The following is a 25,285-nucleotide window of genomic DNA, read 5'->3' on the forward strand; positions in this document are numbered from 1 at the left end:
TAAAAACCTAAATCTCTATATCCTTGCATGCCATTCCAGTCTTATGCTAACAAAATTGCATTTCTGACTGTGCAGAATGAGATTTTTGGGAGTTGAATCTACACATTCTATACCTACTTTTACTTCTTATAACTATACACTGTGATCTACTCTTGGGAAATAAGGACACCTAGAGAAAGACAGATACTTTTAACTCATGTAGGGTCTGATCCATTTAACATTTTATTTCCATGCTGTCTTGCTCTATTTTTTATTTTGCTTCTGTTTGTGGATAGTGATTGCAACTTCCGCGCTGGAGCAGATACTCCAGTCATAACTCCTCTCTTGAGTGTGTGGGAAGGAGACATAGGACACAGAGAGAGCGACTGTTAAAGAAAACAAATCTATTAGTATCTTTAGGAATCAGATCTCTCCAACATGGTTGCTTTCTACATGGCAACCGAAGACTCTATTGCAAGGACACTTGCAACACCACCTTCAGTGGGAAACTTCTTTTGCTGAAATCTTACAATCCTGTTGGCCCATAGCTCCACATGAACATCCAGCATGTGCATGATCCATTGCTGTCAATCAACATAAACTAGGTACAAAATACCACCCACCTGTCTTAACTATGTACAGAAGACTACACTATGTGACTGTTTCTGCACCTGCAGGAAGTGTTTCTATGGACTATTTGCAAGTGTTTTAGTTCAGTGCAGCCTGGTCAGTTCTGCCGGAGGAACTACCTGGAGAGTCTCCATGACATTGCTGGGTTCTTAATCAAAACATGGAAAAGCACGAATCAGCTTAAGCGCAGCAGGTGCTGCCTCTGGGATCTCCAGTACAGCCCAAGATTCTCACCTGGAGAGTTCCTGCACCAGTTAAGTCAATCCCACTGCTCAACTGAGTTTGTTATTTCAAATCAGTCTGTTGCTTCATGTATCCAAATGACTGACTGGGGCACATCCTGCACCAACCAGAAAATTTAAGACTAAGGTGCACTGTTTGTGCACACATGCACAGCTCTAATACCCAGCTACGCTACTCTTAGAACTACATGACAAACTTTAATGACATCCTTCAGTCACACTCATAACTTAAATTCCATATCTCTTGCCACAGGTTAAATCACCCTTCCCCTCTCTAAAAAGGTTTTGGAACCAGTTATCCTTAATCTCCCTATTCATTCCCAAATGTCATAAGTAAGAGGATTTTCATGAATTACTCTCACAGAGACAGAAGTTCTAGTGAAACATTATTTTCCATCTATCCCATTTGTTAGCTTGATAGTCACCATAAAAACATCACTGCCTGCCATCTCAATCACTAATGAAACAAAGTTCTCACTCAAATCCTAAAACTGAGGAAAGGATTTTTTGTTGTATGGACATAACCTTTCTTAAAAATAGTTAACTAAGTCATCATCACCAAAATGAAGAGTTCACAGAAGAGTCCTATGGATTGAATAACAACCTTACAAGCCCTTGCAATTAGGAAATGCTAAACCAGTCAAAAACCCTGTCTAAAGACTTTGCAGCTGAACCAGCTTTCAGCATTGGCTTTTACTGACTAGGAAATGTACTTCTGAGAAAAAGGCTCAGTGTTTCTTACAAACAAAGTCTTGTCATCATCAAGACCTTAATTCTCTTTATATGAACCATCAAAACAAGATCAAATTAAAATAAACATGTTTTAATTTGAGCATGTCACCTGCGTGACATGGTTGGGTGTTGATGGTTTGGTTTAGTTGGGGTTTTGAGTAGGGAGTGGGGGCATAGGTAGGGCAGGTATTGTCTCTCACTGTGTGTTCATATAGTCTAGCAGAGGAAATACAGTTTCAGATGAAGCCTCTAGATGATGCTGTAATAAAAAAAGTACCATCTCACACATACTATCCTTGTTTGATACAGTGATTTCCAATAAGCATCCCTCAGCAGTCCCAGTTGAGAGCTTACGTGTCAGTAACAAATTAATTACATCGGTACAGGAAAAAAAACCATGAAAGATTTATATTGTTAATATTTTTTCAGATTAGAGCTAAATAACCTGACAATCAGAAGATATGATACATCTTGACACTTGGCTTTTAAACACAGAACTCTGAGAAATTGTTATTGATCAATCCAGTACAGAAGCTCTTTCATTGCAATTTATTCAAAAGCTGTAAAAAGCCCAAAAGGCATGCGAGACTTCCATTAAAAATGAAAAAAGAGGGTTTTTAAGACAAAAAAAGAAAAACAAACAAGTAAACATAGTTATTGTGCTCAGAGATCAATACATCTTTCACCCCTGAATGGATTCTCCTCTTGGATTAACCACCAAGTCAAGACAAGAAATATTTGAAACGCTCCTGGCTTAACTCTTGCTATAAGCAAAACAAAGCTACATGGCAGACTTTCAGCCTGGGAAACAGCTCCAGTTTTCCAATTTTCAGTTCTCATGGACAACAAGAAGCTCAAAGTCTCAATGATGTCTTATATACAAGGAAAATATGCCACATTTTTTGGTTACAGAGCTTTCAGCTAGCAGCTCCTGTCAGTGAGATTTGTGTTTAAAAAAACCCAAACCAACAAACTGAGATATGAGTAAGCTGGTGATATGTTCCTTCTGGAGGTATACTCAACTGATAGAGAAATCACGCTCTGGACTTATTCCCTGTTGTTGTCTTTAAGAACTAGAATTCAACTACCAGCATGATGCTTGCAACACATAACAAGCTACCAGCAGTTTCTCATGACGTTTCTCTTCAGATATATTTTAACAAGATATGAGCTGGCCTGTGCAGGGAGATGGCATTCAGCCTCTTCTTTCAGTTTCTCCTCTGAAACCCCAGAATTCCATCCCCTTAAAAGTGCCAGCCGAAGCGCTCTCAGGTTCATCTCTATATAAGCCTGAACAAGGGCCTCACCTTTTTGAGAGAGATGGAACAAAACTGAAGGAAAATATTTTGAAAGAAACCCTTGATTGCAGCTCACTCATAGAGCAAAGTTATAAATGGAATCAATCAAGCTCCAATTGCTTTTAAAAAACCACCAAACACACAAGTCCTGAGCTTTTCTTGATTTATTTATGGTTTCTGTCTCAGCCAACAATAGAGCAAGTCCCTCAGAAAGGAGGGTACTTAGAAGATATGAAGAGAAAGCAGTAGCTATTAAAAACACACATTTTTAGAAGAGCAACTGAAATACCATGAGATGAAATATAATCAGAAGCATGTATTGCATGCAATCCTTACTTGAGGCATCTTCCCTGGCGTGGTTTTGTACTGAATTACTCACCTCTTTTGTTACCATATGTAGAAACAAAGCCTGAGAAAGCTCACCCTCCTTTTATAAATAAGGGTAAATATATTTAGGATATAGGTTGGTTTGATTTACACACTTTTTGACATGAAGAGTCAGACTATCAAAGCAACTCTTACAGAGTAACTTTCTGCTGAATCAGACTGGAAGCAAGGTTCTCTCAGGATTTCTACTTCATCCCAGTTTTACACTCAAGAGGACAAAGACAGTTCAGACAGACGAACCCTCGTTCTAATAAACAGTGATGGCTGAATATTGTTCACAGAAGTATCCAGAAGTTCAAAAGTTTATCCTGCCATGCTCACTGAACTAATCCAGGCTTCTTTCATGTGAAATTTGATGGGGAAAAGTGCAAGAAAAGACTTTTCCTAAGTTAAGCCTATTTGAAAATTATCCTCAAGAACATTAGTCGTATAGGCAGAATGGCGGGGGTTTGTTTATCCAAATTAGTCTACTTCTAATTATAAATGAAATTTGAATTCCCATAAAAGCTTTATTGCCAGTGGACATGCAGATCTACGATACAAAAAAAGCAGTCCTGTAGTGACTTCACTAGCAAAGCTTTCCTTAATTTTAGGTGTATCTAGGGTAATTTACAGTCTGGACTTAAAATCTGGTTAGTACTGCTAAAATACAGCACAGTTTGATGCTTGTGATTCAGAGCAGACAAAACCTAAGGGTCTGAAAGAGTATGAAAAACTGGGTGCTTTCTTCAGTCATTTGGAGTAGAAATACCATATAGCAGAGGGCATGGTCTATAAAAAAATGTTTCCTGGTTTCAGAAGTGCTATTAAACAAGTCACAAGGGTGAGCTCAGCACTATAACAATCAGCTTCTGTGCTATTAATCCTCTGTAGCTAATCCAGTGCAACCTCTGTAGTCACATTTCACCGGTGTATAAAAACAAGCAGACCGAAAGAGAAGAGCGTTAATAGCTGAAAATAAGAAAAACCTAAAGTTTTATTTGCTATGAAGCTCTTTAGAAAACTGAATGTTTGATTCTTTTTGATTCTCTTCTCATCTGTTAAGGACTTCCAACATATCTAGATAGATTGGCCCTTCTATATTACTTGTTTCTGCTCTGAATCATAGAATAGTTAGGGTTGGAAAGGACCTTAAGATCACCTAGTTCCAACCCCCCTGCCATGGGCAGGGACACCTCGCACTAAACCGGGTCACCCGAGGCTCTGTCCAACCTGGCCTTGAACACTGCCAGGGATGGAGCATTCACAGCTTCCTTGGGCAACCCATTCCAGTGCCTCACCACCCTCACTGTAAAGAACTTCTTCCTTATATCCAATCTAAACTTCCCCTGTTTGAGTTTGAAGCCATTACCCCTTGTCCTACCACTACAGTCCCTAATGAAGAGTCCCTCTCTGGCATCCTTACAAGCCCCCTTCAGATACTGGAAGGCTGCTCTGAGGTCTCCACGCAGCCTTCTCTTCTCCAGGCTGAACAGCCCCAAATTTCTCAGCCTGTCTTCATACGGGAGGTGCTCCAGCCCTCTTATCATCATTGTGGCCCTCCTTTGAACTTGCTCCAACAGCTCCATGTCCTTTTTATGTTGGGGGCACCAGAACTGTACACAATACTCCAAGTGAGGTCTCACGAAAGCAGAGTAGAGGGGCAGGATCACCTCCTTTGACCTGCTGGTCACGCTGCTTTTGATGCAGCCCAGGATACGGTTGGCTTTCTGGGCTGCAAGCGCACACTGAAGCCGGCTCATGTTAAGCTTCTCGTCAACCAACACCCCCAAGTCCTTCTCTGCAGGGCTGCTCTGAATCTCTTCTGAATACTCGTATTAAGAGAAACAGCATATAAGTATTTAGATATTAATGAGTGTTCCTCTAGGGAATTTATCTGGCAAACAACCACCAGGAGGTCTCCAGGACAGTATTCAAACTGACATAGAGCAACAATTGTTTTAAACTGTCTAGACCCACCATAATTGTACAGTTCTCTGAAACACTGTCCTGATAACTTATCAACAACTTGAATATACTTCTTTTTTGTATCATCCTCATGGTCCCTATTCCGGCAAAGATGCCAACATAAATACACTGTTCGTCTTTATCCCGTCATACCTAAATCCTTTAAGTAATTCCCAAGTCATTTTCATATCTCTCCTGAAGCCCACCTGAACTGCAAAGAGTAGAAAGGAACAGAATCATCTAATGTACATCTCCAATCCTGTATATCCATACAATCTCTCACTGGCTTCATCCATTTCACCTCCCTTCATATTTAACAATTTTCCACACCACACTGGTCCCCAGTGAGTATATAGTCAGTAATGGAGATGAAGAGCTTGGACAAACCAACCTATCACCAACATTTAATGCACAAATAAAGTAGAATTACAATGTCTGGAGTATGGCTGCTACAATTTCCCATATGAAAACTTCTACTAAACTTTTTAATCCCAAACTACAACGCATCATCCCAAAACCAGGACTGCAGGTTGCATGTTCTCTGGAGCCATGAAGGCTTAAAGAAGTTCATTAGGCTCCCAGAGCCCAGAACTGCAAATCACAACAGTCAAAAAAAACAAACCCAAAAATCTCCAGGAAGAAGTCTGCTTCTCCCACAATATTCTCAGCTGAGCCTCCTCAAAGAAAGGCAGAACATAAACTGTAATCTTCAGGAGCTCTCGTAATGCTTCACCATGGGAACCAAGTCACTACTGACCTTTAGTAGATAATGTATATAATAATCCTATCAGGGAAATTGGAAGAAATGCCCTATAAAGTTGTTTTCCTTTCTGTTCAGACATTAGTGGAAAAAAAAAACCTAATATTTTTAAGAGCTATGAAGCTCAGAGCAGTTTCACAGCAGGTATGTCTTCTCTAATAAGGCAGCTTTTTCCTTCCTTACGCTCTTAAATGCTCCCCAGACAGCAACATCTGAAACAGAAAACTCACTAATGGAGTCAGTCTGACATTTTCACTAGTGTTTCTAAGACTGTTTAGTAGGAGGAGCTCACACATGCTGTACAAATCCTTGTCTCACAAATGTAGTGAGGTCTGAATACTTGTTATAATGAAATATCCTATTCCTCTCCTATGGAAGCAGAAGTTACTCACAGACAACCAATGAAGTGCCCACAGTTATATAAAAGACAGATTCAGAAACAAAAATTAAGACTCTTGATTTTAGGATTGGAACGCGGTCAGTATTTATCATTCTTAATTACATTGACCTAGCTAGATATGAAAAGCCTTTAAACAGAATTACCGCCTAAGTCTTGCAATGTTGTTGTTCTAATTTATTCCCTTCCCTCTGGCTGGTGAGGTCTCCTTCTGAAGAGGCTGTATTTCTTTGTTGCAAAAGTATTTTTCAAAGCTTCCCTCAAACTTCTTTGTTTCAATTAGAAAAAGAAATATTGCTCTTTTGTTTCCAGCATAGATTTAATAACACAGAGAAACGTGCCTAGAAATAATTACCAGAGACAAGTCATAAATTACCAGTCATGCCAATTCTCAGGGCATACTCCAAAAACAAATCCAATTACAGAGGGAAATGTATGATTACACCAAGTGAGTGCTGCGTTTTCAGCTAAATGTTTCTGCATCTATACTCAACATCAGCAAAATGAACCAACTACCCCCAAAGTAATCAGTCACCATCAGTGCTTTCACATTGGATTGTTATATGGAATGAGCTAACTACATGTTTTTGCAAATCTGAAATTACATCCCTCAGTTCACAGGTTTTATTTGCAGAGGTATTAAAGTCCTACTGGTCTGACATTTCTGTTAACATGGAGAATAAAGCAGACTTTTCATAGGAATTAGGTAGGCACATATGAGAAAAACACCTCAGGGTATACATTACTGCTGGCATTGGCAATTAAATGTGAACTGCTGCAAAACTGCCACATCAAAACTATTCATTATGATATAGTATTCTTTAAGAGATAGAAGGGATGATTAAAAAGCAGACAGAAATAAATGAATACATAATGCTAAAATAACTGGTGAGCTCTTTATCCCCAGTCTGGACCATTTTACACTCAGTTAAAAGGATAAAAAAGCAAAGAGGACCTAACTGCTCACTTTGGATAAGAATGTCTTCTGCTTTGGCAGAGGGAGGCACCATTTGTAAGGGACTTTCTGACATCCTTGCGTGGAGATGAGGCCACAGCATGCAAGGACAGACCTTTTTTGAGGCAGTATAGTGACTTAGAATGGAAGGGCTTCCAGAATTAGTAAGAACATATAAGGTGATTTAAAGATTCTTCCACCTAGAATGTGCTACCTATAAGTGAAAGATGGCATGTCACTGAAAAATATAGAGTTTCATAAAGCCAACATGGGATCAGTTTGATAGTTGACACTATTTCAATATATTGTATTTCATGTGCTTTATTGCTCTCTTCCTTTGCAATAAATCTTGAAGAAACAAGGTTTGTGAAAGAGCTATGGGAAGAGCTTGGGGGTAGTAGGTCCCAAGAAACACTCTGGGAGAATGACATGGTCTCATTTCTTGAGAAGAAAGCTTAGGCACCTCACAGGGGTAGAGAAGAGGGAGCTTCCATGTAACGTGCAAGTTTGTGGTAAGCAAATACACCCACATACACCTGGTAGGCCAGTGGCAGTCCTCTTCATTGCTATCAGAAGTACAGTACTCTCAGCAAGTTCAAACTCTTCCTTAGATGGCCTCTGGTAGTGGTAACTACCTGTATGTTCACTGGCTGTTTTCCTGCAAGGTGTTCACTGCAGTTTTGCATAGCTTCATACTCTCAGTCTCAGTCCAGTCTCTATACACTGAAATCAACTTCCTTTAAGACCTGTCATTTCCTTTTTTAAATTATTTACAAACTCATTCAGTAAACATGTGTTTTTCAGCTTAACATGATATCATCACATTCTAATTGAAAGCTGAAAAGAGCTGTAAACCCCATAAAGAATGGATTGCTGCGATATGAATATTTCATAGTAATGATCTACAAAAAACGGATTTTTCTATTGAACTATTTAATTGGATCTCCTGAACATGTGAGAAAATACTAGATTTGATGTTCCATGCAGTGATATATTACTTGGAGATAAACAAGACTTTCAGCTCACTAGCTTACAACTGCTGTCTTCTTGCGTTTTGCTGGCATATTTTTACCTGTACCATCATTAAACATGTTGTCTCACAGGATTACTAAAACATAAGAACTCTGGAAACACATCAACTGTACATAACCTGAGATATTGTTCAAAGCTAATGTACAGGCTAAGCAGAAATATATGCAACAATATCTAAATAGCTTGATGCTGGAATTCTTGACCTGTGGAGATGTATCCCCTTGAGCTGAGCAGGATACTCATGGCATTTTGGTATTTCTCTCTTGCCCCGCAGGGTAACTGTCTCACCTAAGGCATGCATTTTAGTAGAAAGCCCTACCAAGGGTAATTTTCTTGTATTCCAAAAGGCTTTTCTGAATTCAGGAGTAACCTGTTTTATTCTGATACCAAAAAACCCCCAAACTCTATCATCTTTGTATTACTTCAGGAGGTAAAGATTGCTACTATTAATGAAAAATATAATCTATTGGAATACTAACTCACTGAGCACCTCCTGATAAAATGTCTTCATTTTTTCTTCTCCTCTTCTGTGTGTGAATATGTCATAACATTTTAGACCTTTAATTTGTATCTGACCCTAGCCAAAGAACAACATTCCAATACAGCTGGAGTTAAGCATATCCATAACTTCAGGACTAAGTGTACAAGATTCCTAATTACCTCCAAAGCAAATGTGATAAACCTGTAAAAATTAAGAAAAACCAAAAACTGACAGACATATTGCAGTGTGAAAGTAAATCACCAATGACCTTAAAACTGCTTTCTAGTACTATCAAATCATGAAGTACAGAATGTTCAGACTAGATCCTGTTAATATTTCAAAGCCCAGATTAGAATAAATCTAATGTAAAGATTTTCATTTTCCTTCTGGCCCTTCTTAATTTCTCTGGAGGAGTTTGCTTCTCAATAAAAGTGTGCTAAGAGTTGGAGTGAAATAATGGAAAAGCAGGAAGTTTTCTTTAAAACAAAAAGCCTGAAGAAAAAAAAGCTTTCAAACAAAAAATGTCTTGTTTTGCTGCAGATTTCTTCAGATTGCTTTCAGTTTGCCCTGAAGGAGGCATAGAATCATAGACAAATCATTTGCAGAAACATGTTGACTTCTTCCATTTAACAGAAAAGAGAAGAAATTTGAATAACAAAAACCTGTTTCTGCAATAAAAGGGTTCATCCCATCCAGATTGTCTGGAGATGGATATAGTCAGCCAGTGCTTATTCTGATCTATGAAACAGCAGCGGCTTATTCAGCATGCTGCTATCCCTTGGAGGCACTGACTGCCTCACATATTGTTCAAAAAATGACTATGTATTGCATACAAAATGGCCTTCCATGGAAAACTGAAATGATACGTTCAGAGCACTGCAGAGCAGTGAAGGAAAACTTGAGAAAAGAACCAGAAGAGCATTGCATAGTAAACACTTTAAAAAGACCTACCCTGTTACTGGTACCGAGACTAAGATTTGGCTGAGAGTTTATTACCTCAATGCACTTGGGAGACAGCCATCTAGTGAGTTTTTCCAGCATCTAGTTGGCCTTATTACTTGAAATTACGCCAAGGGTGTTCCCCTATGGCATCTCAGAGCGATCTACTTGAGATCGCTAAGGCAATTGCACTGCCTCTGCACTTCACTGTGAGCTGGTAAATAACTAAAGCTAATTTCATCTACCAGTAACACACATCACAAATCTTACATTTTGCCAACTACACTGGAAGTGCATTCAGTCATCCAGCTATTTAAAAATCAAATCGGTTGTGAAGGAGAATTACTGGAAATTAAATCCAGCTGCAACTCCAGGAACAGCACAAAAAATGCATTTTATGAAATTTAAGATTGTGATAACCTGTTTGCTTCACTGTGGTCAGTGTATTTAAAAACACAGAGGGGAGAAGGAACATAAAAACCAGTACTAACCATGTAAAAAATGTAGAGTAAGCTGGTTCTATAGGCCTAATTCCCCTTATATGGGAATCACAAGGGGTCACTTAGCAAAGGCCCAGTTTTATCTGTGCAAAAGTTGGTCTGAAACAAAATTAAGACTATGCCAGCAAGAACTACGCAGTCTATTGCATTGTGTTTGAATGCATTTTTAACAAGTGTGGATACACAGTAGTTCTGACAACATCTTGGAAGAAGCAACTCCATGAAGATATACACATAATACATGGCATCTTACAACCTCAAGAAGTCCTGATGACCATAGCACTGTTTACTGTTACAACTGACTTTTGATTAGATAATATCTGTAATTGAACCCTTCAGGCTGTAAGCAACAGTACGACGTTTGCAAAGATCAAGGGAAGCAAGCGCCACTGATCACCCTCCACCTTCCTTACAGATGAACTCCTGAAAGAAACACCTTTCCCTCTAAATTCCACCTCTGTTATGGAGCCATTTTCCTTCCCAGGCTGGTTAAATGATCATCGTGGTGAAATACAGCAGAAGAAATCCTTGAGTATGTTTGGAGATAACTTTGAAACAGAGGTAGGGGGGATCTAACTTCTCTGAAAGAGAGGGGTATTTTTAAAGGGAAATAGTGGGTGCCTACTCTCCAGCCTGAGTGAATCCAGGCCTAGGAAGAACACGCAGTCAGTAGAGAAAGTCACACACCCCTACAGAACAACTCAGTCTTAGCTTGCCCTGCCCTTTGGAAGTGCCTGTCTTCATCCACTGATTTGACTAGCTTAGGGTAGAAACTTCCTAACTCAGATAGTTCCATTCACAGAATTAACCTGAACCTTATTTCTGTTCATTTCCTTTGGGATTGAAACAGCTTGCTCACTCTATCCCCAACCCCTCCATAGTTCCCAAATCAGAAATACCAGCATGATACAAATACTACTCAAGTGTGCTCAGCTTCCCTGCGTGTTCGAACAACGTAACTTAGCCAAGGCTAAGCTGAGGGTGTCAATACATTTATGTTTTCCTCCCCCTCAATCTACATAAAGTGGAAATAAGGAAAACTGGACAGCACCAGAGAGCCTGGGCTGCGATAAGCATTGCACTTCTTAGTTTAGCCAAACACAGTCTAGTCTGGAAGTAAATGAAGCTGTCACCGTTTGATATCTGTGCTGTTTGCACAATAGTTTGCAAAACATATTCTTTCCCTGGATTATTTGGAGTCACAGTGCAATACATTTGACAGCATAGTCACAGTGTGGGACTGTCAGGAAGAACACAGAAAGGGCAGGTAATTAGAAAAATAAGGTCCAGTCTTCAGCTGTTTTAATGCTTAAAGAAGAATCTTTTCTACTTCAACAGGCTCTTGACAGGGCCCAGAGTTCATGAGGAGGAAGTGCCTGTTCCAAGAACAGAAGCAGGAAGGATAGAGATGCAAAGCTGAGAGTGGGAGGAAGCAGAAGGAATAGATAAGTGAGGATGCAGAGGAGCATAAGGAGCGGCAGGTGTGATCAGTTCCCTTTTTATCAGTAGGAATCAATATGAGATAACCAAACGTAATGTGAATTTTAATGTCTGTAAAAATAATGTCATCTTCTATGAATATTTTTCTGTAAAAATAGAACGTTTTAAATCCTGTTCAAAGATGAATATGTACACTTTGGTCACTGGGATGAATGCCTTACTTTTATTCCCTACTTGCTTTCAAGGTTATAGCTTATGGACCGGGAACAACTGAGAAAAGTAAAAAGAATTCAGATATCTGGATATGGCAGCTGGTATGTGGCAATTCACATTTGTTAACCAACGAGTTCACGTTTCAGTTCAGACTGAACAGTAGTAAAGACTTCTAGCACCAGCAACAGAAATTAAGATGATTACCTTCTCATAGAAAAGATCAACAGGCACCACCCTTCAGCTTTAAACTATCATGAAAAATAACTGTAAACTACCGCCACCATAAAAATAGTCTTTGTTTCCTCATCTTCTACGTTAAGGACAGAGATACTGGCATCCTCCATCAGGTCTTGGTGGGGATTTTAATACACACAGCCCCCCCCAGGTGTATCCTGTAAATATATCAGAATGCCTCCAAGTGATAGAAAAGCATCACCTATTACTTCTGCCTGAAAGCATTTTTCCTCATATTGAAGTCAAACTGAAAGCAGGTAGAATACACCAATTAAAAAGTCTAACTGAGAGCTTGTTTATACTGAAGTACAGTGGGAGGTCTTCCAGATGCCCTTCGTTCAGCTGGCTTCTAGGAAAGATTTGCAGCCCAAAGGGAAAACAGGGAAGAGCTAGTTCTCATTCACAGTCAGCCTAGCTTAGGAGGGTGGGGGTGGGATATTTCTATCAGTTGAAAATTCCTCTGTTGAAATTCACAGGGACCATCAAATACTAATTAAAGACATAAAAATATTGAAAGACATTTATTTACACCGCAGCAGGCAGCATCTCTGCAATCAAGAACTTGTTGCTGGCAAGAACCTGGCTCCTCTCCTTGACAAGATAATGAGAAGTCCATTCCGGTGTGGATGGGCTCCTATGAGTGATTTCTGTCAGCTCCCTACTGATTTGTGAACTGCTTCTCAAAACAGTTCTTAACAAGACAGTCTTCAAGCGCTGTCTTCAAGACAGTGCTTAACAAGACATTAGGAAACAGAAAAGTAGAAGAGGAGCTTGAGCTATGCCAGGAGGTTGTTATTTCCAGAGCTGTATCAGCTTGCAGACTGCTAGGTTAGATTGGTAGCAGTGTAACCCCAAAAGCCAGGCAGTAGGTTTCTGCTTTATGATGGGGAACAATGAACCATGTTTTTATTGATGCTAATAGTGTCAGACAGGGAGGAGCAGCTGAATATTTAGCTAGGCCTCATGAAACAGAGCAGATTTAAATTGCTCTTTCAAGTGGGAAAGATTTACTTACCTGCAGCATCTTCTTTCTGTTAGTGACAGGACATGGAGAATTAAAAGCTGATTATCTGTTCTTTCCCTTCAGGAGGGCACATCAACTGTTACCATGGATGGTAAAACTCTAATTCTATCTGCTGGTGACAGCCTGCTTGTCCGTGCCCAGTCTATGTGAGTAGAGATTAAGTGGTTCAATGCATGATTTCCAAGCTTCCAACAAAATAAATGCTGTGTATTTGGTCCACACCAGGCTGCACATCAGCTGGTGCAGAAACACACTATCTGTGAAGGCTGTGGATTTGCAATAGCCTCCATTATTCCTCAGGGCAGAAGTGTCTTCAGGAAGAAACAAAGCTAGATGTTCATTCTAGTTCACCTCTTAGGGTTAAAACTGGGGAAAACAAAAAAGATATGCATTACCAAGAAAAAGCAGCATGCAAAAGACCATGCATAAAGGTAGACTGCACAAGTTCACCCACTGGCAGTCGCAGCAGATCCTCTAAGCTTCAGGCCAGACTTAATCAACCTCAATGCAGCAAGATTTGGGGTTCAGACTAAGAACCCAGCTCTCTTCCTGGAGCAGGACGCATATGGCTGTTTCATAATCATGACACACATGATATATGAAAAGGAAAAAAAAAAAACAAACTCGTTTCCAGAGAAAATGGAAAGGGGTAGTACTCACCAACTCTTCTGATGAGTGGCATAAGTTGATAAAGTGCCCACCATGAAGATGAAGGATACTCACTGGTAATGCAATGCAGGAAATTGTAGGCAGATGACAAAAAGGCCTTCTTTGCTACAGGAAAAATCTCATAAGTAGTAGTTTGCACCTTTGCACAGCACTGAAAACATTTGCTGAAAGAGCTGAAACTGCACCTCCGATTCCAACATGTAGCCACCTCCTCCCTTCACCTTACTTCCATCACTTCTGTGAAATCAAGTTAATCCCTAGTGCTTCAGTCCAAAGGAGGAACATGTGTTTTCAAAGTCATGGCATGCTGCACGTGCAGAGATCTGCCACCGTTAAGGAGTTTATCAGATCTTTGCAGCAGGCAGCTTTTGTATGCATCACTTGCACACTGACTGATCTCTGGTCATTTGAAACAGCTAATATGAGAAAGATGACCACAAGGCAAATACTACTGAATTTGTAGATACTGATTTTGTTAAAATAATACCTGTACTGAGGTGATTCTGTTCTGATCCTCATGTCACCAAGATCAGAATAGATACCTTCCTCCGTGGTTCATCTATAAGTAGATATACATTCTTTCTCACCACATCATGATGTTTGGCTTAGGTTGGTGATGGTGCAGAATAATTCTCTTAAATGCCACAAGATAGGCCAATATGCAAAGAGAACAAGTGTAATCCCAACAGAACCTGTTTTCCCCTACTTTTCAGTAGCATCAATGTTCTAGTTATTGGTTTGAGTGTGTAGTTCTCCCCATACACACTGGATCATCTCTCTATTTTTCTAGGTACTACTGGAAAAGAACAGAAGAATGTGTTGCTCTCTGCATTGCTCAGGATCCAAAACGCAAGCAGCCTTATCCCTAGCTCCTGTGTCAGCTGACTTGGACGATAACTAAGTTTTAACCCACTTATCTTAAGGATCTGTTAGTCAGAATGCCTGGAAATGTGATTAGTCTAAGCCAATGATTACACTGAATTAAGTGGAGTCAAGTCCTGTGCCCAGTTAAAACTTATTTTCCCTCAAGTAGTTAAAGTTTCAGCAAAATCTACAATCAATAACTTTGTTTAAAAAACCAAAGAGAACAATAATTCTTATCTGACAGGAAACGAAAACAGATCCAAGTATCAGGATTACTTATATAATAATATATATGATGCTATCTAGAATAAGTGAAAGGCTTTTCAAATGCAAGTCTTTGCCATAAGATGTAGAAGATAGGACACGTACTTTTATGCTTGCTTAAGTAACGGTCTTCATTTCTTTGTCTCAGTCTTGTCATTTCTAATAAATAGGGTATAACATTAGTTACCCAGCCCACAGTGGGGGAGCTTTAGAGGGCTGTAGCTTGCAGATTTGCTGAGATATTCGGCTAAAAGGCCCTATGAAAACCAAAATACTGCTCGAGGATCTCAGCACTTTGTGAATGAGAGGAAGGTGCATTAGTAAAGGAGGAAGCAGTACATGCAGCAACATCAAGCGTTACTTGGATCACTGCTATGCTGGCTTCAGGTAACATCAGTTTACCAACTCCAGCAATGCAGTATCAATCACAGTGACATGCCACACATCCCATGCTGGCTGCTGCCTCTGCACTGTGCTATCAAGAACATAGCACTGCAGTGTAACTAACACAGGAGCACCTGGGTCATAAGCATTCCTGTGCAGCAGGAATCTGAAGTCAAAGTAGCCCAAGAAGTGTGTTGGGGAACAAAGGAGCAGAAAAAAATATTATAATCAGTTTCTAAGTGCTGCTTCTTTTGAACAATGATTTTTCTTGCAGAAATAACAAGAGTCAAATTATTTTTTCCTGCTTTTATTCCAAGAACTCTCCAGAGGGGGGTTGGTTTGGTTTGGGGTTCTGGTTGGTTGGCTTTGGGTTGTGTGTTTGTTTTTACTTGTCCTTCACATTAACATCACAAACAGATTGCTTAAATATCTGCAGGTATTACCAATTATATGTCAGAAAAAGCAAAAAGTCACCATTTTTTGATTTTCTTTTTGTAATTCTAATGAAGTTCAGAAAATACATCTATCACCTACAAAGCTCATTAAATTGAGATGTCATGTTCAAGTGTTCATTCTTCTGATGGGAAAGACTCAGGTGGCTTGGCTTTAATCTATAACTTACATGTAAGCTCAGTGGTTTTTCTAGTAAAGCATACAGTAGAATTTTGCTACATCCTCCTAACAACAAGGGACTGAATTTGAGAAAGTGAGCCTAGTCCTTAAGGCTATTAGGGGTGTCACGCATGAAAAGGAGCTACGACATTCCTTTTGAGAAAGGGACTCATCTGATTACCCTTGCTATTGGCATATGTGCAGAATTGCTTTCTCCTTGAGCAAACAGCTATCATTGAGGAATTTAGGGTACCAAGATGTTATATTTTCAGTCCACCAGTTAGAGGGTAACCACAGAAATATTTCTGTATTTCACACCAAATGATAAGTGCATAAACCACAGGAACATGTAGAACAATGTCCAGAATAACCAATAGCTTTTTACCCATCCAGAAGCAGAAATAAAAATTAAGGCACCTCTGGATTAGATACCTCCCAGGATTTTCAATTAAGGCCCCACTCAAACTACATTTATGATGAAGTCCTTTTATGACAACTTGTGCTTGAACACTTGAATTCTACCCACTTCCTATACTAGGCGCCTCAAATCAGAGCAAGAACCAGACCAGAGCACAAATAAGAGCACAGAGAGAATGTGCCTTTTACTTCTTTCAAGGTGCTTAACCACTGTGATTTAGAAACCTACAACTTCTCTTTTTCCAAGTCTTCAAATAGTTGCAGGGGGCTCCTGATCAGTCGGTGAATCTTTTTCAGGTGTTTTGTTCTTCCTCTGTATTCTACATATAGTAAACTGCCCCAGCAATGGTACATTTAAATTAGACGGACCCCTGCTCCTCTGCTTATGAGGAAGTTGGCCAGATGAAAGGTTTGGTTCCTGGAGTCCTTTTAGCTGTTAGGAGCTGTTTCTGTCTATGTGCGGTTACGTCAGTAGGTACTTTGTCACCGGAGTTGTTGGAATCACACTATGGGGACTTCACTGCTAACCTTGCTCACAAAGATGGATTTCAGACTTAAGTTAGTGGCAAAAGCTTAATTAGGTATGTTGTCTGCAACATTCCCTAACGCACTCCTGTTGGCAACGTGCTTGTTCATGCATGTCCATGACAACACACCAGCACAAAACCATGTCCTATGCATATACAAGACATTTTCTTTACAGCTCTTTCTATACAAAGTGCACCTATACCCTGATTTGGGCACCCAATTTCTATCAGAATTATAGAGATATTGTGCCACTTCATACTTAATAAACTTACTACATTTTGGCAGATTGTGCTAACCTCATTAGTACAGTATTGCACAGACAGTCCATCTGTTGCTCACTGATTTGCCAAGACTCAAAAGCAAAGGCTTTATACAAATATATATTCTAAGCAGTATTGCCATAAAACCTACACATACCAGAAGCCATACCTACACCATATTTCAGAAATTAATTATTACTTTCAAACACATGCAGGATTTTCCAGAATCACAAGCTGGAGCTGACTTGGAGAGCTCAGAAAGACACAAAAAAGAGTTTGAGTCTACCTACAGGTATCTGCAGAGAGGTATTCCAAGCCTAAATCTCACCTAACCTGGAAGCCAGCAGGAGCTTTCCCCTTCACTTCAAATGGGAAAAGGTGATGTGGCCCAATCCTGCCAGTCAAGTAAAGTATCAGGGGAGGCTGTGGTTGTTCAGTGCCTTTAAAGTGTTTAATCCCAATGAGAGAACTGGTAAATTTAGTAAAGAGAAATGTAAATCACTCCTCTTTATCTATTGATATATTGTTTTCTATTATTATAGCATTTAAATCATATAATGAGCAATATAAGCATTATTATAGTACTACAAATTGAGCAAGTAACTTGCATCTTACAGTCACTCTTTCAGTTCCTGTAAGTTAGCAATATAGATCAAAAATATTTAAAGTAATTAGTGTCTCCTATTGCCACTAGGCTGACAGGTCTGACCTGACAGGGCACTTATGCTCTTATTTTGAGCTATGCTGACTTACATGTACTATGGAAATGAATCTATAGCATCTCACTATATTCCTCCTTATTAAGTGCTGAAATATGAGACCATAACAAAACTATGTTGATTGGCATGGTTACATTATACATCAGCACCAGTTCAAAACAACTAGTATTGCTTGAAGGAACCGTAATACTGAAGAAAGAAATAATCCTGCTACAGTAAATAAAGCCTAAGTCTTCACCAGCTGCTTCTGTAATACTGAAACAAGGCCTACAAAAAAACAACTTCATGCAAAGCATGTATGTTTGTGGGTCTGAGAGAACTACAAGGAAAACAATGACTCTCACAGATCACGTAGTGAACATACCAGAGATCAACAGCAGAGGTCAAGATTGTCCAATTTAAAAACAAATAACGACCAAACAAAAAAGAACCCCCCACAGAACAGTTAAGACAAGACAATGATCTAATGCCAACTACATTTCATCTTGCAATGCATAAATTGACAGCTTGTAAAAGTCAAGAGAGGAACTCTTCTTCCTCCATGCTTGCTTTATTTTTAGATCTTGCTTGTTCCTTTGAAGTAACAAACCCTACCAGAGGCAGAGAACTAGACTAGGTGGACCAGTAAACTGGTAGAATCAGGTGTGTTGTAGTCAATGCTTTCCTCAACCCCACACAGCATTTACACCTGTAAAACAATTGCATCTTGTTGCATGAAAATATAAATGCTTTCATTCTGTTGTTCAAAATATTCATTGTACTCCAATTTCAGCTCTCCAGCCACATTTATTTTATAGAACAGATGCACAGAAAGCAACCCTCCCACCATCACTGCATATGAGTAAAAGAAGAAAAACTACTTAAGTTATTTAACAAATTCCTACAAAACCAGCTCGTGTTCATAATGCAGAGATTTCAGGGCTTCGGGCTGTCTTTTGAGTTAATAATCCAGAGTGTGCTTGAATGGACACTTCAGGCTAATGAAGGTCATCACCTCCTGGTCCATTTCTGATTGAATACACACGTACTTGTAGAGCTACTCTTCAACATCAATGTATGCAGAATAACAGCTGTTTAAACCCAAAGAAAATCTGTTGATTTTAAAGTAATAATGAAGAGATCGAAGTTAATATCTGCCCTGCTGCTCAGAGTAAATGCCTGACCTTCAGGTCCTAGCACTATCTGGCGCAGAAAGATTTTATGCTGGATCCAGTCAGCAATATTTTCAGTGATTGTCCAGAAAGTGTGGAAGTGCATAAAAAGTCTCCCTTTTAATGTAATATAAATGGCAGAACAACTCTTTCTAAATTGCTGTTGCTCTAGGTTAAGTACATCTCCAAGACCTTTGGCCTGGTAATTCATTTTAAGTTGCATCAGAACCACATGCTAGAAGATTTGAACACTGCTTTGTATTCTTAGAGTTGATAAATAGGTGCACGTACATGGCCACTGAACAGCTAAATGAAAAATTACGTCCCTGGTTTGGGAGATAAAATACACTGAAGTTGGAGAAAAGTTATTTGGTTTTTAAAAACACTATGTCATATAACCTTATTAAGCCACTGAGAAAGATGTCACAGCTATGACAAAGTACTCTAAGCATAAGCACATTTGCAGCTCAGCAAGGAATTTGGGTATATCTTTACTACATCAGAGAAAAACTAGAGCAAAAATATTTAAACATATTTTAATGTTTTTCCCCTTGAAGGGAACTAGTTTGCTTAGAAGGAAACACTATAGCATGTAGGTGATAAAGCTTGTACTTTACTCATAGCAGACTTAAACTCTTCTATATTGTGTTTCCCATAATCTCAAACTGTATGCTTTTATGGTTTGAAAATAGATTTGATGACCCAATTGAGAAAAGCAACTAAACACATGACAATGTGAAGAACTGAAGCTGGAAAGCTTCACCATACAATTTCCAAACACCACTGGGGTCTGATCCTGAAATATGGTCATTGCACCCACCTTACCTAGCTTTCTGGTATCTTGCTCTTCCTCTGAAAGCCCCACGGCAGCATCTGGACTCTATGCAGAAGGCACATTTGGGTACCTCCAGATAGACTCCACAATAACTGCTAGGCTGAGCAGAGAACCGCACACACAGCACGGGGCTGTCCACGGCTGAACCACAAAGAAATGCCTTCAGGGTCATTTATATACCACCCTGCACCCTTTGCTCTCAGGGAGCCAGCTACCTTGAGGAGCCACGAGACCCCATACTTTATTTTTCCAAGAATGAAGCAAAGCTCATTCTCTTCCTGCAAATCACAGCCAGAGATCTATAACCTCATTTTGACCCAATACTTCCAGGAGAAGAGCAATCTTGCAAGGACCAGAAGCCCCAGAAACAACTCCCCCAGGAGAAGGAAATCAAACTCACATCTTTGCTGTCCTGCAAGAACATCACAGTCACAGGATCTGCTGTTAGAGGCATTTCCTCCTGCTTTGGTACAGCTCCACACTACTGCGGCAAGAGCAACTGAGCCATGCAGGAAGCACAACAGTGTTGCTAGTGAGCTAGAGGATAATTCCTACTCACCAAATACAGTTACAGAAAATATTACTCTATAAAAACAGAAGTGCTGACAGAAAGCACATATCGTCTCAAAGCCATTGTTCCAGTGGCAATTATTTGCCTGAACACATTTATCTGACCTGTCTATAGCACCTTGGCGTACATGACAAAAAAAAGGCGAACAACACATTTTGACTTGGGGAAATAGCATCAACAGATTGCCGAACCACAAGTAGATCAGCTTTGTTTATGACAACCTGAGAAAAACGTTAACAGTTACTGATTGCTTCCTGATACTGGTAACTAACAACCCCCATGGTTCGAACGCTATATGCTTTCTTACTGAGAAGCAGATAAACATTCAATGGGCAAGCCCCCTTATCAGACAGTATCTTGCTGGGAATGGTAAGCACTGAATGGAACTGAGTAAAAGCTTCGCAGAACGACAAGAAATCATTGCAATATTTTATCCATCAAAACCTACTAGATTACTTTTAAACCAAGACAAGAAACTTTTAGCCAGCACTGGAATCAGGAATCAGATTGCCTTATTGCATCAGATTTAGAGTTTAAAATTAAAATCAACCAACTCTGGCTTCTATTTCCAATATGGATAACAATGTTCAGTTATCTAAAGCTATTTTTTCCATCTTTTGGATATAAGCTAGGAAATTCACACCCAATTCGTCACTTAAAGCAATTTGCCACTACTTACATCTTTGCCATTTTAGATGCAGCTGCCTTGATTCATGCCACCATGTTAAAAGACCCAGGCTGCAACACTACAATAATGCAAATGTTGCTTTGCTCTGTTCTGCATCCCCCAAAACATCCCTGTGCATAGTTGCATAGAGTTTGTTTATATTGTGTATATACACACAAACATATATATACACACAAACACACCTATATATAACTTGTGGGTATTTTTACGCAGTAATTAGTTGTATCTTGCCCATACTGGTGAAGTTTGTGCCAAGCATACCGTGTGTGCTTGGCGTTTTGTAACATGACTAGCCCGTTATTGGCAGTAAGAGAGATAGAAACGAAAGGTCATTTGTATTTATGTCAGACACAGGATGTTTCAGAAGCCTTTATGAAGCAGCTACATCTGTGCTCTCTGCGGGTTGGATTCACTCCATGCGTACTGCTGGAGGACAGAAAAAGCAGATCATACAAGAGGGAAGCACTATCCTGGGCTTCACTGGAAGCTGGCTACACTAAATGCTCCACCTAATCCAGCCTTTTCACAGCATCCCAGGCAGCGGGGCCATGCAGCTCACAGACATTCTTCATGGATGGCCAAGAGCTGTTATTTTATTATCAGCTATAATCTAATAGAAAGGTTTCATGGCATTTATTTCCTCTATAGCAAAATTAACTCTACTTGCAAAGCTTCCTCCCCCTCAGCGGGAAATAAGATGTAGGCTCGGAAGCCCAAATCCACAATGATATTTAAGTGCCTGAGGAACCGTGCCAGAGTGTCTGGCAGGGGAAGCTAAACAGACTCAGTTTTAAAAGGGAACATAGTGAATGGAGAGAAACAGACTGAAAGCTCAGGAGAATGAAGTACTCCTTTTATCTACAATGGGGGGAGCTGCTAGGTGGCAAAGCAAACTTCTTTCCTGTCCTTGTTCATCTGTATGCTTTAACCCACCACAAGTGCCTTCTCCACCTGTATTTGAGACTGGCTTTTGCTGCAATTGGCACCAAGTTAGGCACAGCTGCTATTTCCAGAACATCCAAATCAGTGCAGTGGGAGCTGGACGGAGATAAATGCAGTTTGTATGATCACATGAACAGTCATCTGCAAGTTCCTTACCCTGCAGGGCTAATAAAATAATCTTTGTGAAAGGAATTAATATTCATCTTGGTTAAAAACAAGATGCATAGAAACAATAGAAAACATTATGAAAACCCATGTTATGGCTTATTTTATACAGCCCATGTGTTTTGTCATTAAACTGCTATTTTCCAGATTTATTTTGTAACATTTTGCACTGAACCCATTTTATCAATTTCCTCATATGTCTGTACTGGGACAAATGCTATTCTCGGCTGTATTTGTGTAAATATGTAGCTAATGGAATTACCCTGGGCTCACAGCACTGCAACAGAGGACAATTTGGCTCTCTGTCTACATAGGTATTATAGCTAAAGCCTGACAATGGTGAAACTGCATCAGCACATGAAGGTTGCTTACCAAATGGTACACTCTAATATAAGACATCTAATCTGCGGTTTATAGCTTCAGTGTAATAGTGTATCATATTCAAGATATCAGAATAAAGTGTTTGGTGATTTAACACCCTTATTACAGCTGAGTTATTCTTTACAGGAATGTGAAGAACTTAGAAATTATTAGCTCCATTCTGTTGAAAAGGAACAGCTTCCAGATGTCAACGTTAACATCCAGATACATGGAGAAGACAACACTGGAGAGCAATGAGAACATCTCAAAAAAGTCAGTTAACTACTTTCTCATTATTTTGGAATTCAACTAAAAATTAAGCGTAATCTAAAGCATTCTCTAAAATGAGTCTGTTAATCGTCTAAGCAAAGAAGAGTTATCAACTGAAAGACTATTCCTCTTTCCCATTTTTCACATTTGACCCTGCCCTAGCAAAGATTACATCTGCTCTGCAGCACAGCAATGGAACACATTCAAATGCCTATAATTCTCCCATATTTCTATGCCTAAAAGCTCAGCATAAAGAAGTCTTTAAAAAACAAAGAGGTTCATTTGAAAATACTTTAGGGGACTGGAAGCTAAAAGGTATTTCTGTAATTCATTGTATTGCTTTTTCAAAGAAGTGCACAGTATTAGAATCTGACATTCATTTATCCGATTTGAAGAATCAAGGTTAAGAAACGCATGTGTCCTGGGTTCAGCTGTAGCAGTCATTTTTTCTCCTTCTTAGTAGCTGGTGCAGTGCTGTTTTTTTGACTTTAGTCTGAGAACAATGCTGATAACACACCGATGTTTTTAGTTGTTGCTAAGTAATGTTCACTCCGATCAAGGACTTCTCAGTCTCATGCTCTGCCAGGGAGGAGGGGAAGCTGGGAGAAAGCAGAGACAGGACACCTGACCCAAACTGGCCAAAGGCGTATTCCATCCCACAGCACGTCATGCCCAGTATAGAAACTGGGGGAAGTCACCCAGAAGGCCCAGATTCACTGCTCGGGTCGGGCTGAGTGTCGCTCAGTGGGTAGTGAGCAATTGTATCCTCTCCCCTTGTTATTTCCCTTATCATTATTGTTATTGGTGGTAGCAGTAGTGGTTTTGTATTATACCTTAATTACTAGTCTGTTCTTATCTCAACCCGTGGGAGTTACATTCTTTTGATTCTCCTCCCCATCCCTCCGGGAGTGGGGAAGGAAAAGGGGGGAGTGAGCGAGTGGCTGCATGGTTCTGAGTTACCGGCTGGGCTTAAACCACGGCAGCATGCTAGAACAAGTAGCGGTTCTTGTGCATGTGCTGTAAAGACTCACAAAACCCCTTTCACTGTAGTGCCTGATGTGTTTAGGGAAATAATAGGCATAAGTTATCTGCCATAAGGCCTTCACTGGCAAGGTTCATGCTGAGGATTTCCATGGCAACTACTTAGAGGAACGTAAGTGTTCATTTTTGAAATTGAGAACCCAGGGACATGATTAGTTACAGTAATAATACCACGTAAACCACCTGTACAGGAATTGGATCTTTTGTTCAGGGCCAAGTAAACTAACTTCCCTTTTCTTCTACGGGAACCAACTTCAGAATCGTTCACTAAGTTTACAAAAAAAACCCAACAAAAAAAAACCCCAAACAAACAAACACCAAGAACCCCAAAACACTGATGGTTTTTATCAAATTTCTTAGAAGAAACAATAAAGCATTTATACATATACATATGTATAATATGTATATGTATATGCAGACACATATAGCTGAAATAGTGAGTTCCTTAAATTACCTATATATTAAATATGGTAGCACATCAGGTTGCCTATAGAAAGCCTACATGAAGAAGATTATACCACAGTCAACTCAAAGAGGCACAAAGCCAGGTTTCACAGAACATTCCCAAGTCTATTGAAATTCACATGCACAGAGTGCTTAATGGTCATTAAAACATTAAAAAATAAGTACTCACCAGTATATTGAAGCTACTACAACAAATTGAAGTTCTGGCATGATACAGCAGTAAAGAGGGGAACCTAAATTAATAAGCATTGCACCAGAGCAAAGAAGAAGAAAAAACAGTCTAATACCTATCTTAGCAAAAACAAAACTGGAGCAGCCAGATGCTTTATACCTATTTCCCTTCCCTCCAGACATGGTCTTGATTTACAAGGCATGTGTTAGGGGCAGGAACTAAGTACACTCTGCCAATTCCAAGCTGCAGACTATTTAGAGATCACAATCAAGCAGCATAAACTCAATCCAAGGTTAATTTTGAATGGGGTGTGGCTGATAGGAAACAAGTCCTAAAAACACTTGGCCCCAGCTGATGTGTTCTTCGTGGTGATTGCTCTATCCAGCTGAACGTATTCACCTCACAAAGCTGATGGCCTATACCTTTACTCGTCAGCGAAAGTCATACTTTAAAAGCTCTCCTTCTGCAATATAGTGCAGTTGATATAGATCATTGAAGCCAGCTTGAAAAATAGAGTTTACTTTTATGCAATCATCTGAAAGAAAGAATTTTATTTCAATTCAAGTAAAGTTCCACAGAATACCTAGGCTTTATGTCTGTTTAATTCTCACATCTATTTTAGACCTCCATTAAAACTGCATAACATTAATTTATTCAGGAAAGCTTAACAGTCTCCTGTTGGAAGTTTTCTCCATTAAGCTGATATTACTGTCACTTC

General features: G+C 39.6%; 1 protein-coding gene across 1 annotated transcript in view; it reads left to right on the top strand.

Annotated features, from left to right (window-relative positions):
* Nucleotides 1–17,212, top strand: part of HAAO (3-hydroxyanthranilate 3,4-dioxygenase) — a 35,939-nt gene extending 18,727 nt beyond the window's left edge. Inside the window, exons 7-10 of the mRNA XM_030499880.1 lie at nt 10,695–10,840; nt 11,965–12,033; nt 13,254–13,336; nt 14,650–17,212. Of these exons, the coding sequence (XP_030355740.1) occupies nt 10,695–10,840; nt 11,965–12,033; nt 13,254–13,336; nt 14,650–14,728 (377 nt within the window). The 3' untranslated portion in view covers nt 14,729–17,212. The remainder of the gene's footprint in view (nt 1–10,694; nt 10,841–11,964; nt 12,034–13,253; nt 13,337–14,649) is intronic.
* The last annotated feature ends 8,073 nt before the right edge of the window (nt 17,213–25,285 follow it).

The sequence above is a fragment of the Strigops habroptila genome, chromosome 10 (assembly GCF_004027225.2).
Source record: "Strigops habroptila isolate Jane chromosome 10, bStrHab1.2.pri, whole genome shotgun sequence".
NCBI lineage: Eukaryota > Metazoa > Chordata > Aves > Psittaciformes > Psittacidae > Strigops > Strigops habroptila.